This window comes from Notothenia rossii, assembly GCF_949606895.1.
Source record: "Notothenia rossii genome assembly, chromosome: 5".
NCBI classification, from domain to species: Eukaryota; Metazoa; Chordata; class Actinopteri; order Perciformes; family Nototheniidae; genus Notothenia; species Notothenia rossii.
In genome coordinates, this window is record NC_136903.1 from 62,020,208 (window position 1) to 62,036,943 (window position 16,736).

Below are 16,736 nucleotides of genomic sequence, written 5' to 3' on the forward strand. Positions count from 1 at the left end.
TCTTTTTTTTATGGATATTTTATAAATCACTCCTTTTAAACTGTATTCTTGTTTATTAATAACAACTTTTTTTTTACTGTCCGTTTACTTTATTCTCTTATTTTTTTTAGAACTATAATGATCATGTAAAGATGTGCCTTTACCTCACTGGTTGGAGAAAAAGCTTCTTATATTCGTTAGCATAGCTAGCTAACCAGATGCTAATAACAACAACGTTATTGACTGTCTGTATGATCAGTATGACAGGCATGTGTACGGCTCCTTATGGGTACTGCAATTTTTGGAAGTGCCGGAGCCGCGTTCTCGTGCTCTCCGTCAGCACTACACCCCTGTCAGACGAGACATATACCACGTGATGACACGTTAGGCTCGTGTTGTGTTCAAGGACCCTGACCTTGGCCAGAAAAAACAGGCACTCGCTCGCAAATGTATTTGCGGTCTAGATTTCTTAATTTTTTTTCTTTTTTGCGTGTGTTTATAAATTACCTTGAGGGCCGTACCAAATTGTCTCGAGGGCCGTATACGGCCCAGGGGCCGCAGGTTCCCCACCCCTGCTTTACAAGCTTCAAAAATGTATTTATCATGTGATTTTGGAAATAAAAGTGTCATATTATGAAAGCTAAGACTTTGTTTATTTAAAATAAAACACCCGAAATAAAAAATAAAATATTTTTATTTTTATTGGCTCATCATAGGCCCCCAATCTCCGTAGGCCCCTGGGCTTCAGCCCAGGTCAGCCCGTGCATTAAGGCGGCCCTGGCTACGGCTATTGGGCCAATTCCACCAATCAGGAGGAGACAGCCACGGACATTGCCGTTCGAAAGCACTGGAGACGCTGTAGTACATATGCCAGGCCTGTAGATGGTGCTGTTCTCACAGAATCAGCCCATGCAAAGACAGTGTTAAATTGAGCGAAATGAGGAATGGCTAAAATGCATGATCTGTTTGGTATTTTGAAAAATAAAAAGTATAAATATGCCTTATATAGGTATGGTCCTACACTATATTATTCAAATATAGCATGATAGCTCCACTTTAAGTTAAAGCCTTCCGATTTGTATTTATTTGCTTTAAATTTGATATCGAGGTAAAGGTTACTGAATCTTTTTTTTTTTTACATGTAATTAGTGATTATAACGGACTACATTATTCAAGTAACCCTCCCAACCCTACAAATAAGCATGTGGGTAGCAGTAAATCATGCTAAACAACACACATGTTACAACACTGAACCCACCTTTGACCAGAGTGTGTTTGTCAGTCGGTGAGGAACGAGCCAGCACGCGCAGTTTAGGCCAAACTTTGTCCAGACGCTCTTGTTCCACCTAGAAATGCAAATCAATAAAATAGGACTCTCAGCAACAAGAGTAATGTAATGTTTTAGTGTTTGATCGTTACGTGTGTACATGCCGTAGGACTGCAGATGGAAATGAGCTAATGGCACAAATCTGGCATAGATAATCTTTTCTCTTTTCGTGATGAATGTATCATTATGCATGGACCTTGTTCGATAAAGACATAGTAATAATAAACATAAACATCTATGCACGTGGCTCACCTCTCCCTGGTCGTTTCTGATCTGCTGGTTGAACTCTTTGCCCTCCATACACAGGAAGTCCTCCCCGGGCAGCAGGATGCCACACTTGATGGCGATGGCGCGGGCGGTGTTGATGTTGTCTCCGGTCACCATTCGCACAGTGATGCCGGCACGCTGGCACTTAACGATAGCATCAGGTACCTGGAAGAGTGTCAGAGAAGATATGTGAAACGAGCTCAGATGTTCAGAGGAACAGCCCGGTTCTCTTCCTGATTCATGCATCTGTTTAAAGGTTATTTAAAGAAAAGCTCCTCATCTTAAAACCAGTGCTGCAACTAACGATTATTTGTATTATCCATAGACTGTATATAGGTATTATCGCTAAATCTGACCATTATTTTCTGGATTATTCAATTAATCATTTGGTGTAGAAAATCCCAAATGTCTCGAAATCTTCCCTTTCTGCTGCTGTCAGCCTGTGTCATCAGCACTGGTGTCAGTAAACCGCACATACTAATGCATCTTTTATTTATTTATTCATGTGCCATATGTGCAATATAATACACTGTGTAATATAACTGCGGATGGAAATTAGCTCAAAGTTAAATCTGGCACTGTTACGCTTGATACATTTTAATGTTTTAAGTGTTCATTACTGTGCATTGTCCCTGCCAAATAAACGATTACATAAAAAAATTATACATTACTGTATATGTGCAATAATTTAAATTCAATGTCAATTTTAGCGTACTTATATATTATATGATATACTGTATGTACCTTTGTACCTGCTTGTTGTAGTCCCTTTGCTGCTGTAACACAGCACATCTCCCAGTTGTGGGACTAAAGAAGGGTTATCTTATCTGATGTCTTGAAATGTCTTGTTTTGTCAGGCCAAAACACAAGGACATTCACTTTAAGATGAAACACCACAAAAGACCCGGAAAAACCCCTTACTTAAGAAGATGAAAAAATTACTTTTAACGACCATCACACTTGTCCATTACGTTTGAGTCGATCGACTGCAAAGCATTTCATCTCTACTTAAAACTGCATTCCTTAGACTGGTTTATTAAACTGAAGTGCTGCATGATAAGACAGATCTAGAATCAGATTTTCAGACAGCAACATGTGGAACCACACAGGCTCTGCACAGTGGCTGCTCTTTGTCCTAACAGAGACCTCATTCATCTCAGATAACAGAATGAATGAAAAGAGACAGACATCTGTGAAGAGTCTGTGGTGACATGACGGTCAGTGGACAATCAGAAAGCAGCCTCCTCTGCTCAGCGGGGGGTCAAATGACATTTGATGGAGAACAACAGGAGTTCTGTGTTACTTGCACAAACACACATATGTTTGATTCACCTCAGTGCAGGGGTTACTCATTATTAATCACAGGTTTAAAATACTAGTTTTGACTTATAAAAGATAAAACAGATACCTGTATGGTATTGTAATAAAGAAATGATTGACAGATGATATTATTTAGTAGCCAACTGGGTCTGGGTCAAACTTGGTCATTTGAATCATTCTTTTTTTTGTGACAGCCTTAGTTTATGGCATTCATCTGGTTATGTCTTTATTTGTTTTTACAATTAACAGTATTTTATTTCACTTTTAATTTGATCTTATTCTATTTTAGATGTATCAATCAATCAAAGTGTATTAATATAGCACAATCAGACATTTTAGATTTGTCTCAGGGAGCTTTACAGTTTTTACAGAATACATATGAATATGAATCCGGCCCCCTCTGTTCTATAGACCCTCACATTGGACAAGTCAAAACTTCCAAAGAAACCCCCCAGTTAATGGGGAAATAGAAGAAACCTCAGGGAGGGCAACAAATGTACTGTATATACTTTACTTATTTCTGCATTAACTTGCACATTGGTCTCAACATCGTCTTGCGATACTTTATTTTTATTTCTGTTTCTATTGCACTATTTCGTATTGTTTTGTGCCCTATGTATATTCATGTTGCATTGTTGGAGGAGCCTGTTATATGACTATGACTATAGATAGACAATAAAGCCTTTGAATCTTTGAATCTTCAATGTGCTCCACCAGGAAAGAAACCTGCCAGGTGAAACAATGGTTGGTGGGGGGTTCTTTAGGATGGGTCAATTGTCACACTCACACAGTGAGGCAAATGTTCTAACCTGGAAAATAAAGTATATCGTATCGTAATGTAAGAAGTAGGGGGGCTGATTCGGGCTGCTTTATTGAATGGTTGTTGTGTGTTGTCTCTGGAAATTGAACAGTTGCTACACTGTTTGAAAGTGGAAGTAGACCCTTTCAGGTCACAGAAAAATGTACAATGTTTCATGAATATGTAAATTCATTTAGTTTACATATTCGTGTATGCCTAAATAGCCAAAATATCAATTTGGTGGCATCACATGTTGTTTTTGGATAACTGTGGATCTGCTGACTGTCTCCTGCTGCGCTCCAGTTATTTCCATCCTGCGTGTGTTCTTTGTTCTCTGACATTAAAGCAGCAGGCAGCATCACTGATGTTGTCTGAGCTTCATTACTTCATTTAACACTTCAGAGCATTTGCACACCTGACCACGACTACCTTCAGTGTCTCTGTTTGGAGAAAACGGTTTGTTTATCTCACCCCATTGACGCGCTATAGAACACTTTCCCCCTCTCCTTATAACACTAATATAATGAGCAGCGAGTCAGATCAGTGAAGTAACACTCTTGGCTTCATGTTCTCCTCTGTTCTTTCAGAAATAAAATCAACTTAGTCACTCCACGTTATGCCTTCAGTGTGTGCATTTCAAGCTAAACCAAAGTCATTTAAGTACTAGCTAAAAGAAAACGTTATATATCACTGATTGTTGACCATAAAAAGCTCACACAGACTGGACAGGCAATGGTGATTTTGCAATGCCAATACACAGTACAGTGTTTCTCAGACCCAATTTATCAGATTGTGTTGGGCAAAAATAAAGATAGATTTTGAGAACCTTATGGTTAGCCTAATATTTATATAAGGACATACATGTAGACTCTAGAGCTCTCCCTAAATATCTAACATGATGTTTTCTAGGGATCTTTTGTCTCTTTCAGTGGAGCTGAGTTACACATAGCTCCTCTTTATTTTGAACCCTTATATCATTTATTTAAGGATGAGTATGCTCATCTTCAGGTTCATATGTGTATGTAGTGCCTCTACTGTGACATGTCTACATGCTTTAATGTCCTAAAAGCTCTTTCATTTTCTCACACTGCCTGTGCTGCAGCACCTCTTTTCACCCTCTGTCTGAAACCAGAGCCCAGTCTGCTCTGATTGATTAGCTGGCCAGCTCTGTTGTGATTAGTCAATCACTTAGAGATGTCCCGCCCCTTAGCCTATCACGTACAATGTGCTGGAGCTCTAACCAATGGAAGCGCAAGTGTTACAGTGCTCCTTCTGGAGGGAACCTTGGGATTTGAACCTTTGCAGACATTTACATGCACAAAAAAACAATATCACACTACAGGAAAGGGGCAAACGCAAAAAGCATGATAGTGCCTTTTTAGGACTGATCCCTACTAAGGCTGCATTCACACCAAGTCAGGTTATGTGGCGAAAAATCCAGTCCTCTCCCTTAGTTCCATTCAAATTAGGCAAAAGTCTAGATGCTGAAAACTACTTAAAGATGAACCGATGGTGAAATATGATGTTTTCTGAAGCCGCTTCAATAATACCCCTAGTCTCCAGACATTTACATAACCCAGTGTCAGTGTGAACTACTTTTCCGGTGGATATCTGCGTGGGTGGAGTGAGGTTTCTTCTGTACCTCAGGTCTGACGGGGTCCTCGATGCCGACAACCACGATGCAGGTGAGTTCGTTCAGGATTTCGTTCTCATTTTCCCAGTTGGGCTCTCCGGCCTCGGCGGGGAAGTCCCTGTACGCCACGCAGATGGTCCTCAGCCCGTCGCACGCCATTGGCTCAATCACCTTGCGCACCATCTCGTCACGGTCCTTAGGCTTGAAGACGCGGGGCTGACCCTGGGTGTCCAAAATACGAGAGCATCTGGGAGAGGAGAGGGAGGGAGGAGCTCATTAAGGGTAAAATGTCATCGATCGACAGCTCTTCCCTCAGACTGGGGAAAACGATCACTAATTATAATTATTTTCAGTTTATTTGTTCTCTTTTCTTACTTCCTCAGGACGATCTCCGACGCCCCTTTGCTGTACATGCGGAAACCTCCATCAGCGTTCTTCAGCACCGTGCTCATGGACTTGCGGGAGGAGTTGAAGGTGTAAACCTTGTAGAGTTTTTCCTCTGGGACCTCGTCTCTGATTGGCTGGTAGTCCCTCTTGAGCTGCAGCACCATGCCCAGCAGAGCGCACTCCGTCTTGTTGCCAACGTGGCGAGGCAGGCCTCCTTCTTTCTCCGGAGGCTGAGGAGGGACAAAAGCATTGGGTGTAATGTTTAGAATTTTATCATTATCAGGCAACATTAACACTACTTCTGCATGTACAGATGTGTTTGATTTGAAAGGTTGTTAGTCCACAAGTTTTAAGTCAGAAGAGAACAGAAGCTAACCTGGATCTGAAAACTTGTCTTATTTTCAGATCCTTTTACAATTCTCTAAAAAAAACAAAATGTCCCGAACTAAGAGCTTCTGGTTCTTCTGAACACTGTTGCTGTTCCTGATTAATAACACCTTCAGAGAGCAGATTATATCAGCTGCAGCTATTTCACATGAATTTACTGTTCACTAAAGCTCTCACTAAACTAATCAACTGTTGAGCTGTCATGTCTTTAAGCCAAGTCAATCTATTCTGTTTTCTGTTGAAGGGAAACCATTTGAATTTGCCCTGTTAATGTAGCTTACATGTTTATGTTGACTGGTTGTAAAGTTAAGCAAGTCTTTAATGCTAAATAAATGGTTAACCACCACTCAAAAACTGGGGGAAAATTCAAAAAGGGATACATTTAGAGTCTATTTGCATGCCAACTTAAAAGGTAAAGCCTTAAGAAATTGATCTGCCAGGTCTTTGAGGATAAGGTTTAGGTTATTAAAGGAAATCTTTAAAATATCCTACCAAATGAAGATCGACTTTTGACCTTGTTGAGATTATTGTTAAAACCCATTTTGTCCATGTCTTACTTCTTATAAGGCCTGTTTTTTTTCTACCATTGTGTTTTTATTGAACATAGAGAACAGGTTGATTAGAAAGGGGGGAGAAAGAGGGGACGACATGCATCAAGTATCTTTTTTAGACTGGATTTGATGGATAAGGTTACATGTTTGTTAGTGTTGTGGTTGTTGGTTGCTGTGACAGTGAAGGTCTCACCAGGATCTTGGTGGTGTAGGCCGAGTTGATGGAGATGCTGTTGACCATAACTTCCAGAGTCTTTGGTTTGATGGCATCGGGCTCGGGGACAGTTTTGAAGTGCGTGTCGTTGACGTAGGCCTGCACCACCGTCATGCGGTTCATGGTCAGTGTGCCTGTTTTGTCCGAGCAGATGGCAGTAGCGTTGCCCATGGTCTCACAGGCGTCCAGGTGACGCACCAGGTTGTTATCCTTCATCATTTTCTAAAATAAAAACAGCGAAGTTAAAGGCTGAGATTTGCATTTGGACTTTGTTATTTAAACACAACATGACTTGTAGTTATCAAATCCTACACTTACACAATTCTTCGGGGGTTTGAATCCATTTATCTTACATTTCCCATAATCTTACCTTAACGGAGTAAGCCAGAGAAATGGTGACGGCGAGCGGCAGACCCTCAGGGACGGCCACCACCAGCACGGTCACGCCGATGATGAAGAATTTTACGAAGTACTGGATGTAGATGGGGGTGCAATCGGACGTCCAGGATTGGCCCTGGACCGCGAAGGTGTCGATCACAAAGTAGAGGATGAGGATGATGACGGTCAAAGCCGACATGATCAGACCTGGTGACAAGAAGAAGAGTTTAAACACAAGTCCTTTTTCATGGAAAATCTTTTACTATGTAAGGGACAACTGGTTTCAAAGTATTGTATCTCATACGGTTAGAATTCAATTACCATTGTTTTTTTGTAGAAACACTTTTTAAACATTTCGTGGTGCATTCAGGGACAATCCTATGACATATAGCCAATGACAGTTTGCTGAAAAGCCATGAAACTGTTCTGAAATAAATCATTAATAAGTAATTCACAGAAAATCATCACAATGTCCCTTTGATTGTGAACTTTGGTGGTCTCTTTCTCTCCATGTTTTTGGTCTGTCTCTAAAATTACTAAATATTAAGGCCAACAAAAATATTAGGTATGCAAAAATGTGCAGAAGATCATGTTGGTTTATTATTCAATATTTGACTTGACTGAGTGCTGAATCCAACATCAAGCTCTGAAAACAAGCCAAATAACTAATATTGGTTTATATTTTACGATGTCTGGATGCAATATAAAAAGGTGAAAAATATTAACAGGAAATCTTTGCAATAAGACTCGTCATAAAAAAATATATACCTGTATTATCTGCCTAACAAATATCATTATATTATAATATTCATCCGACACCATCCGGATCAGGTAGGACAGGTGAAACAGAGGAATCAACGGCTCGTGTTGTTTTGCTTCACCTTTCACGTCAGTCACCTTCTGTCGAAGCGTTTTGGCCCAGATTCTATTTCTGTAGTTCAACTGATATCTGAAGCCCCCCACCCTCCCGCCCCCTTCATCCTGTCCTGAAAGCCCCTCAATGTATTAAGGTCAATTGAAGTGACACAGAAAATACCTTCACTTCCGGGATGAATCTTGCTCCCAATAAAACACCCGTCCAATAACACTGAGTGCACTGCCTATCCTTTTACTGCCTGATCACTTTGTGAGCTATTAAATGAACAGTGCTACATTTCTCAAAATCCTCTCTTGCTGAAAGTCAGACATGAAGACGGGTGTCAGGTAAATGTGTCCAGTACAAAGACATGTTAGCCTAGCTTAGCAAATGACTGGAAGCAGGGGATAACTGCTAGCCTAGCGCCACTAAAAGGTTCAAATGTAACTCTTGTTATGTTATCCACCATGCTATCACCAGCCCCATCTGTAATCGGCTAATCACATTTAAAGTAAAAATAAATTCTTTAAAAAAAAGATTTGAATCGGGTCAAGTAATCGAGGGAGAAATGAATCTCATTAATAAGGACATGATCAGAGACTTTATAAATAATGCTCTCCCTCATTTATGAATTTCCAACTGGTAAGGAATAGATTAATTAGACCAGTGAGTTAAAGCTAAAAACCTAAATAATTAATATTTTCCATTCATAATTTTCAGTGAGGGGAGAATTACTTAAATATCCAAACACCTAATAAATGGATCACGATGAAATGTGGTCTGCCTCCGGATGAATTGTTATAACTTTACTCTATAATAACTCATTAGCCATTGAGAGTGTAAACATTATACCGGTTAAACATCAGAATGTTAGCATCACTATTGTATGCATGTTACGTTATGCAAACATATCATGTAGCTAAAAAACACTGATGAGTGTTGAAGGGTTTCAGGGTGTACTTACTCCTTAAATACTGTCTTACGTATATTTTTATACTTGTGTTTATTAAAGTCCCCCTAAACTATTATATGACATAATGTTTTGCTGATATTTTCTTAAACCTGTTTAGTTTTTCAAAAATGTTTGTCAAATATAAATGAATGAACTTTAAATTGACCTGACTTTACGGAAAATGTGATAAAGGTAGATATTTAAAATATATTTTAAGATGTTGCCAGGTTAAAGTTTGCCCCAACTTCTAGTCTTTGTGCTAAGCTAGGCTAAACAGATCTTGGACTTTATGTAACGTTAGTGATATTTTATATGTGTAGGTGTCTTTGTTTTACTCACCAGCCTTCCCGATCTGCACAGCTAGTTTGGTCAGTTTGCCCTGCAGCACCGATTTCTCCTTCTTGGTCACGTTGACCTTCTTCACTGGTTTCACCTCCTCTTTCTCCTCTGACTCGGTGGCCTCCTCGCTCTTCAGAGGCTGGATCTCCAGGGCGATGCCGTCCTGGGTTTTGGCTGGGAGGAGGAGGAGGAGGGGTGGGGGGGAAAGTTGGTGGTTTGGAGGTAAAAGGAGGAGGAGGAGGAGGAGGAGGAGGAGGAGGAGGAGGAGGAGGAGGAGGAGGAGGAGGAGGAGGAGGAGGAGGAGGAGGAGAAAGGTGGGATCATGATGGAAAGTAAAAAGAGATGAAAGAGGTTTAAGAAGTGTTTTGACACGAAGAGGTGAAAAATGAAGGACAAGGAAATGAGGGATGGAGGGATATTTTAAGGAGGCAGATGTTTTTTTAAATAAAGATGAGGTCAAAAATGGTAGCAGAGGAAAAGGGGAGGAATTTAGAACGGGTTGACAAAAGGTAAATTAATCAAATGAATAATAATAAATTACAAAAGGGAGGATGGAGCAGAATTGGGGATGAAGGGTAGAGAAGCAGAGAAAACATTAAAGATTCAGTTGGAAGGAAAGCTGAATATGACACACACAACATTCTCAGAAAATACTTTGAAATCTTCATCAACGAGTTGACCCTTTTACTGAATGCAGAGAGTCACATATCGTCTATTTATGATCACAACACATTCATGAAAAAGGTCCAAGTAGCTTTCAGAGACACGCAGCGGTTCATAATGAGGAGCAGCAGACAGAACAGAGAACAGCAGCACACACACACACACACACACACACACACACACACACACACACACACACACACACACACACACACACACACACACACACACACACACACACACACACACACACACACACACACACACACACACACACACACACACACACACACACACACACACACACACACACACACACACACACACACACACACACACACACACACACACACACACAAACACACACACACAAAGGGTCTGGAACGAGGCTCAGTAAAGGAGTCTGCTTTTACGTCCTGCTCGCCAGCTTTGCTCCTCATTTGCATAAACAAACGGTGTATTTGCATTTCACTTCATCAGCTGGGATCTGTTTGGACTGTAGTACTGTAACGTGGAGCTTTCTGATCTGTTTGATGTCTGCTCAAGAGCTTACACTGAGTTCAGCTGCACTCCCTCCACCCCCTGCCGTTTGTCATATTTCCATACCAAAGAAACGTGAGTTGGTGATTAATGTAAACAGAGCAGATGTGCACTTATCTGAGTTTTGATGTTCTGTTTGTCCTCATGAACAACTGAGCTGACAACACCGGGAGGATTTATTAGCTTTAAATATTGAAAGTGTTCTGATCCATCAGCTAACTGTATTTATCCCTGTTGGAGAGCCACTGCTGGCAACACTGTCAACATCACTTCTGGAACCAACAATACCAACAGATCATGGACATAAAGCAGATCTAGATTCCTGGATGACCAGAGAGACCTTTTCAAAAGAAGAAGAAACAGGTGTTTGATGCTTAATATCGTTTTTTATAAAAAAGTGATGAGGCAAACGTCTGTTAGAGAATCTGTTCCTATTTTATTATCTACTACTCCCTACAAATAACACTTTTTTTTAATAAAAATATAAAAAATATAAAAAATGTAATAATAATATTAAGTGTATATAACAAAATAATTATAATAAAACTGATTACAACAATTATTACTTATATTCATATTATTAATGTCTAGTCCTCTTAGGTGCCATTTCTTCAGTGCGTTTTCAACCGTTTGATTGGACCTCATGCAGGAAGAAGTCGTTAAAAGTGTTTTTAGAGCACTTGTTCCATTTAAGGATTTAGCTTGTTGTATGATTACTGTACAGATACATAGATATTGGAGGAATATTATTGTGCTGTCTGGTTTATAGTGTGAAGGTGGGAATGCAGAGAGGCTTACCAAGGGGAAATCTATGCTGAGTTTTATGTACATTATATATTTTATGGTGAAGATGTTTTTATTGTTCCTTTATTTTGAAGAAGTAGTTATTAGCTATTGCAGAATTGGAAACCAATACCAAGTGATCTTTTATTTACTCTTGGGTGACATTCTTATAAAAACAAAACCCAACAACTCGCAGTTACTTTCAATCAAGTTGAAGATGTTTTTGTTTACTGCTTACTTTTATTAAATAAAATAATAATTTATTTTTACACAGCTCTGTAACTTTTATTCTTGTGTTTAACACCTTCCTGTCTTTTTCATTTGAACTTGTTTTATTTTGGTGCATTTCTTTTGGCCTTCGATTGATGTACTTTGGCTTGCTGGAAATGTGGTATGTAAAAAGACTTGTTTGAACAATTGTGCAAGAAAACCTGAAAAGGTTTTAGAATATGAACAATGTTCTTGAGTGGGGCTCCAAGTCTGTAAAAGACAAATCTACTTTGATAACCAATACTTCCTCTTACATGGAGCTGGGGGAAATAAAACAAAACCAGGTAATGTGTTTTTTTTAAGTGATATTTACCCAAAAACGTTTTCACTGTCATTTTAACTGCCTCTCTCAGAAGTCCCTGCACTGTATTTTGCTAATAGGGAAGTCCTTTCATTGCAGCATGACCTCCACATGACATTTAAACACTCTGAATGTGGGGATGAGTCGGTGTCAAACCAGGAAGCTGTGGAGCTTTATGCACATGGTCCACTCTGAAGACAAGCCACAACATAGAATCAACTGACACAGCTTCACATGAACAGGACTGAGACCCACTGACCAACCACAGAACTGTAAACAGGCGCAGCACTGAACCATGGGAGAGTGCATGGCGGGCAGCGTGGAGGGGGGTGTATCTGACAACCAAAATAAATAAATAAAAGAAAGCAAGTCAACCAAACAGAAGACAAAAGATCACCCCAGAAAACGGAAAACGACAGCGATGCAGAACCACGACAGAGATTGACAGGAGGAGGAAGAGGAGGCTGCAGAGCTGTGGAGGCTGCAGGAGGCTTCAGCAAGACAGAAAAAATAACCGAGAGGAGGGAGAGAGTCAAACAGTGATTACAAGACAACATGTAGTCCTGAGCAACACCCTGCAAGGAGGCAACAGTGAAAGAAAAGAAACTGAGGAACACAAACAGACCAGACGACAGCCCACAGCCCACTAACACTGCAAGGGTGCAACTCCCACACACACACCGACAGGCTCGCTTCAGCCAGAACACATCACGGCACTGTTGTCTTTTCCTGAGCAGTGTCAACACAATTCAGTGGATACATGTGAGGGAATGTGCGATGGGAAAACATTTGAAATCCTCTTATTTACGAAAAGGGTGTTGCGAAACTCAACACCTCTTGCACAGATGTTTTCACATTAAAAGCCTTCCATCAGCTGAAAAGGACAAATCCCCCTTGTTTTGGTGGGCTTATAATGTGAAACATCTGCAGGAAGTTTGATGAATGCTTATTTAACAGTAATAGCTGGCAAGGTAGAGGTTATTGAGGGAATGAAAGCAGTATCAGAGTGGGGACTGTTGTCATACTGATGGGATTTATTTTAAAAGGTTTCCCTGTTGCCTGATCTGCTCAACTTTAATTTGTTATTGATCAATCATATGTGCACAATAAGAGTCATTTCACCACTCTGCCTCTCCAATTATTTGTCAGCACTGAAACTGTTTTCATTAAGTCATTTCTTTCTCAGTTGCTTCAATTTTGGTATAACTGCTGTTTGTTTACTACCAGTACAGCTGTTTCAAAAGCCAGAATTTCCCCTAGATATTCAACAATTAGCTGATTTATCAATCAGCCCATCTACTATTATATTTCAGGTTTGTTACAGGATCTCATTCAAGGGGATTTGTTCTATTTGAGTTAAGTGATATTTGAGTTTGTTTCCCAGATCTTTTAGATATGAAATTGGGCTTTAGGGAACTGAAATGGAAATATTATTCATCGATCACCTGTAGGAAGTTGCGTAACAGTGATCCAAAAAAAAACCAGCAAAGTTAAAGCTTTTGAAGGATTTAAATTTAAAGCAGCAGTCATTGTTTTTTCGGACACTAGGGAGCAGACGAAAGCTAATCATAATCTGACAAATACACTATCCTGACATATTGTAAAATACAAAACACAGCCTCGTTCTACATCCAGTGAAGCAGAAGCATCATCATCCCACTGGAGCTGTGTGAAACCAAAACTAGGAGCTTAAAGAATGAGTTCGATAGAGTGGTGAAGTGATGACGTATGTATCTAGGCAACCCAGAAATTAGCTTCGTAAGGGCTCCCTCGACAAACGGCGTGGGATTTTTCCATTGGACTTTGGAATATTGCACATAATAAGATCTGTAGCTAACAAACGTTTATGTTACTTAGCAGGATAATCTCCACATATCAACACTACTCTATAAAGAGTAAATATCGGCAGAAGTAAAAAGCTTACGTGAGAGTATAAACAAACGACACCACAGTCCCATGGCTATTTGTCACAACCGTTAAGCTAAAGGCGCATAATGTTTTGCGTGATGATGTTTGGTAGTCTGATTTAATCACTTCTTAGCCACCGCATCTGCTCATTTTTAGATTCATAGAACATCATGAATAGAAGCCTCACTATTTTACTGACATATGTTATGTTGTAAATTAAACTATTACGTTTCCCTTTATAGGTTAAATCAAATAAATAAAAACATTAAATATTACATTTTTTGAAAAGCCTCCGCTGTAAAAGGCATCCTCGCAAAGCTGAAAGAAACTCATTAAAAGTTGAACTGTAAGAGGTATTTAATTCTCACAGGTATGTACCACTATGAATATATGACGATCTCATTGAGTAGGATTCATAGCTGTACATTAAACTACTCAACGGTATATAAAGGAGATCAAATTAACGTTAAGTTACAAAGTTGTGTATCTGACCTGATGCATTTCTGCAGATTTTGATCTTAATGCGTTTTAGTAGAGGTCATTCTTGATTGCAGGTCTGAAAAATATTAAATATTGTTAAATATAAATAGTATGCAAAAGTGTGAGGAGCATCCACGTGCCAGAAGAGTGTGTGTGTGTGTGTGTGTGTGTGTGTGTGTGTGTGTGTGTGTGTGTGTGTGTGTGTGTGTGTGTGTACATCAAGTAGCATTCTGGTCGCAGCAGACGCTCAAACCATGGGAGGTCGGGAGGTAGGAGCTGTGTGAGCGTGTGTGTGGAGTGTATTGGGGTGTGTTCAAGTGTGTGTGTATATGTGTGTGTGTGGAGACAGCTTGCAGAGAAAGTCGGACATGTGTTGGATCACACGGGACATTGAGGACGGTTGGCTGTTTCGAGTTGGGAAGTTGGCACAAAGACGTCATCAACACAAACACACAGCCATAAACCCTGAAACATTAAATATGGAGGGAAGCACCGAGGGAGCGCTTGAGTCCAACACTGCGTCACCCAAGAAGGAGACAGAGGTCAAACTAACATGTTAGACCTCTGGTAGAGTTTATATTTGTGTCTCAATTCTTAGAGCGGGATAGGACATTTGAGTTTTTGCAAGCACATACAGTACCGTTATTTTTTAGCAATATATATATGTATTAAAGAACAATTTCTCTGTGAACAAAAGGACTCAATTAGTATGTGTTGATTTAATGTAAGCTAATAACTCACACCCATTTGATCTCAAAACAAGATAAGTTATTTATTTTTACCTTTATTCAATATTTTTATTTTCAGTATAGTTATCTTGTTAGGTTGTCAGCTATCGTCTGCCAGATTAGCAGTAGGTAAATAAACTAGTTTTCAACCGGGTACATCGAAGAAAGCCAGCACCAAGAAGGTTTGGAATCTAAGCTTGGAAAAAACACTTATGACTAATGAATCCACAAATCAGTGAGTCACCTTGTAACATGTTTTTAAAAATGAATGTAGCACACAAAAGTTTTTTAAATGGAAAACATCAAATTAGCTAAGTCTAAATAGCTAGCTAGCTTAATTAGCTATTTGGCTTATTCTTCTTTTTTTTTTTTTATATATATTTTCTTTATTCTTTGAGCCAATGGTAACACTAGTCCATATATGAAATGAGCACAACACTTTTTTTTCTGGATCATATCTCTATGAAATAAATATAATGTGATTGCAAGAACTCTTTCTTATGCTTAAAATGCCCAGACACTCTCAAAAATGATGGCACAAATACAACTCTATACTGTATTAACCCCACTATCACAGATCACCATGACAACTGTAGACGCTGTGATTGGCTGTCAAAGACTGAAGGTTGAGAGTTGCACCCTTAAACAGGTAAAGCAAGGCGAGAGAACGTCCCCCTTTATATAGCAGAGAGAGAGAGAGACATGGACTGGACACTCCCCTCCTGCCGCTGGGTGGAGGGGAGGTGAGGAGGGGGGGAGTAACAGGGAGGATGGAGGGACAGAGAGGGACAGATGGATGAATGGAGGGGTTACCTTTGTTGCGATTTTCAGAGGGTCCTTGTTTTTTACCTGTTCGGACAGAGAGAGAGGGCGGAATGCTGATAAAATGGCTCAAAAGAAAAATAAGATCAAAACAAACTGAGGGAGAACACAAAATTCAAACTGATAGAAACCCACATGTGTGTGTGTGTGTGTGTCGTGTGTGTTGTGGGCAGGAATGGACCAATCAGAGGAGAGAGACGCACCGCTTCCTGTTGCGGAGAACCAGCAGTGTTTGACAAAAGAGCTAATAAAACCAAGACCTCTGTTATCAAAATAAATACGAATTTGATTCAGTTGAATTTCAAACACTTATGTATTCAACAAATATACATTATCGGTATGATCAACTTCAATAATAGTCAGTATAATGTTCTGATATTTGAATGGACACATGTCAGTGGAAGAATAATCCTCTTAGCACTTTTAGTATGAACACCACTTAGTCACTTACAGACTTTATGATGCATAATGGTTGTGTACTGTGTGTGAACTGTGTAGTGCTGTGTATGGTGAGTGCTGTCTTATATGCCGGTGCCAAAGACACATTTCACACTTACACTTATTATCAGTCGCTTTGGATAAAAGCGTCAACTAAATGAAATGTGATTTCCATTTTATGCAAATGTGTTGGACACCAAAGTGATCTGAATTTGAATGATTTCCCACAATGTACATCGGTTTGGCTACATTGTTGAGGGTACATGCTCCTTTTTGTCATTTGTCATTCACCTACATAACTAATGTATACACTACTTTTTTACTGTTTGGCATTATTTAAATTGTAAGACAATTATCGTTTGTAGGATACTTATACTTTCAACAATCATCTGGTTTCTTGAATGCAATTGATCA

The 16,736-nt window shown here is 39.6% G+C and overlaps 1 protein-coding gene across 4 annotated transcripts in view; it reads right to left on the bottom strand.

Moving 5' to 3' along the window:
* LOC307039986 (plasma membrane calcium-transporting ATPase 1-like) overlaps positions 1-16,736 on the bottom strand; it is a 141,757-nt gene that overhangs the window by 30,103 nt on the left and 94,918 nt on the right. For 3 of the 4 annotated variants that reach the window (XM_079682474.1, XM_079682477.1, XM_079682475.1), the window contains exons 7-14: positions 15,876-15,911; positions 9,390-9,563; positions 7,235-7,449; positions 6,844-7,086; positions 5,701-5,942; positions 5,335-5,572; positions 1,559-1,738; positions 1,238-1,325 (exon numbers count right to left, since the gene is read on the bottom strand). In XM_079682474.1, the coding sequence (XP_079538600.1) occupies positions 1,238-1,325; positions 1,559-1,738; positions 5,335-5,572; positions 5,701-5,942; positions 6,844-7,086; positions 7,235-7,449; positions 9,390-9,563; positions 15,876-15,911 (1,416 nt within the window). The remainder of the gene's footprint in view (positions 1-1,237; positions 1,326-1,558; positions 1,739-5,334; positions 5,573-5,700; positions 5,943-6,843; positions 7,087-7,234; positions 7,450-9,389; positions 9,564-15,875; positions 15,912-16,736) is intronic. The other variant, XM_079682476.1, reaches the window with a different exon arrangement.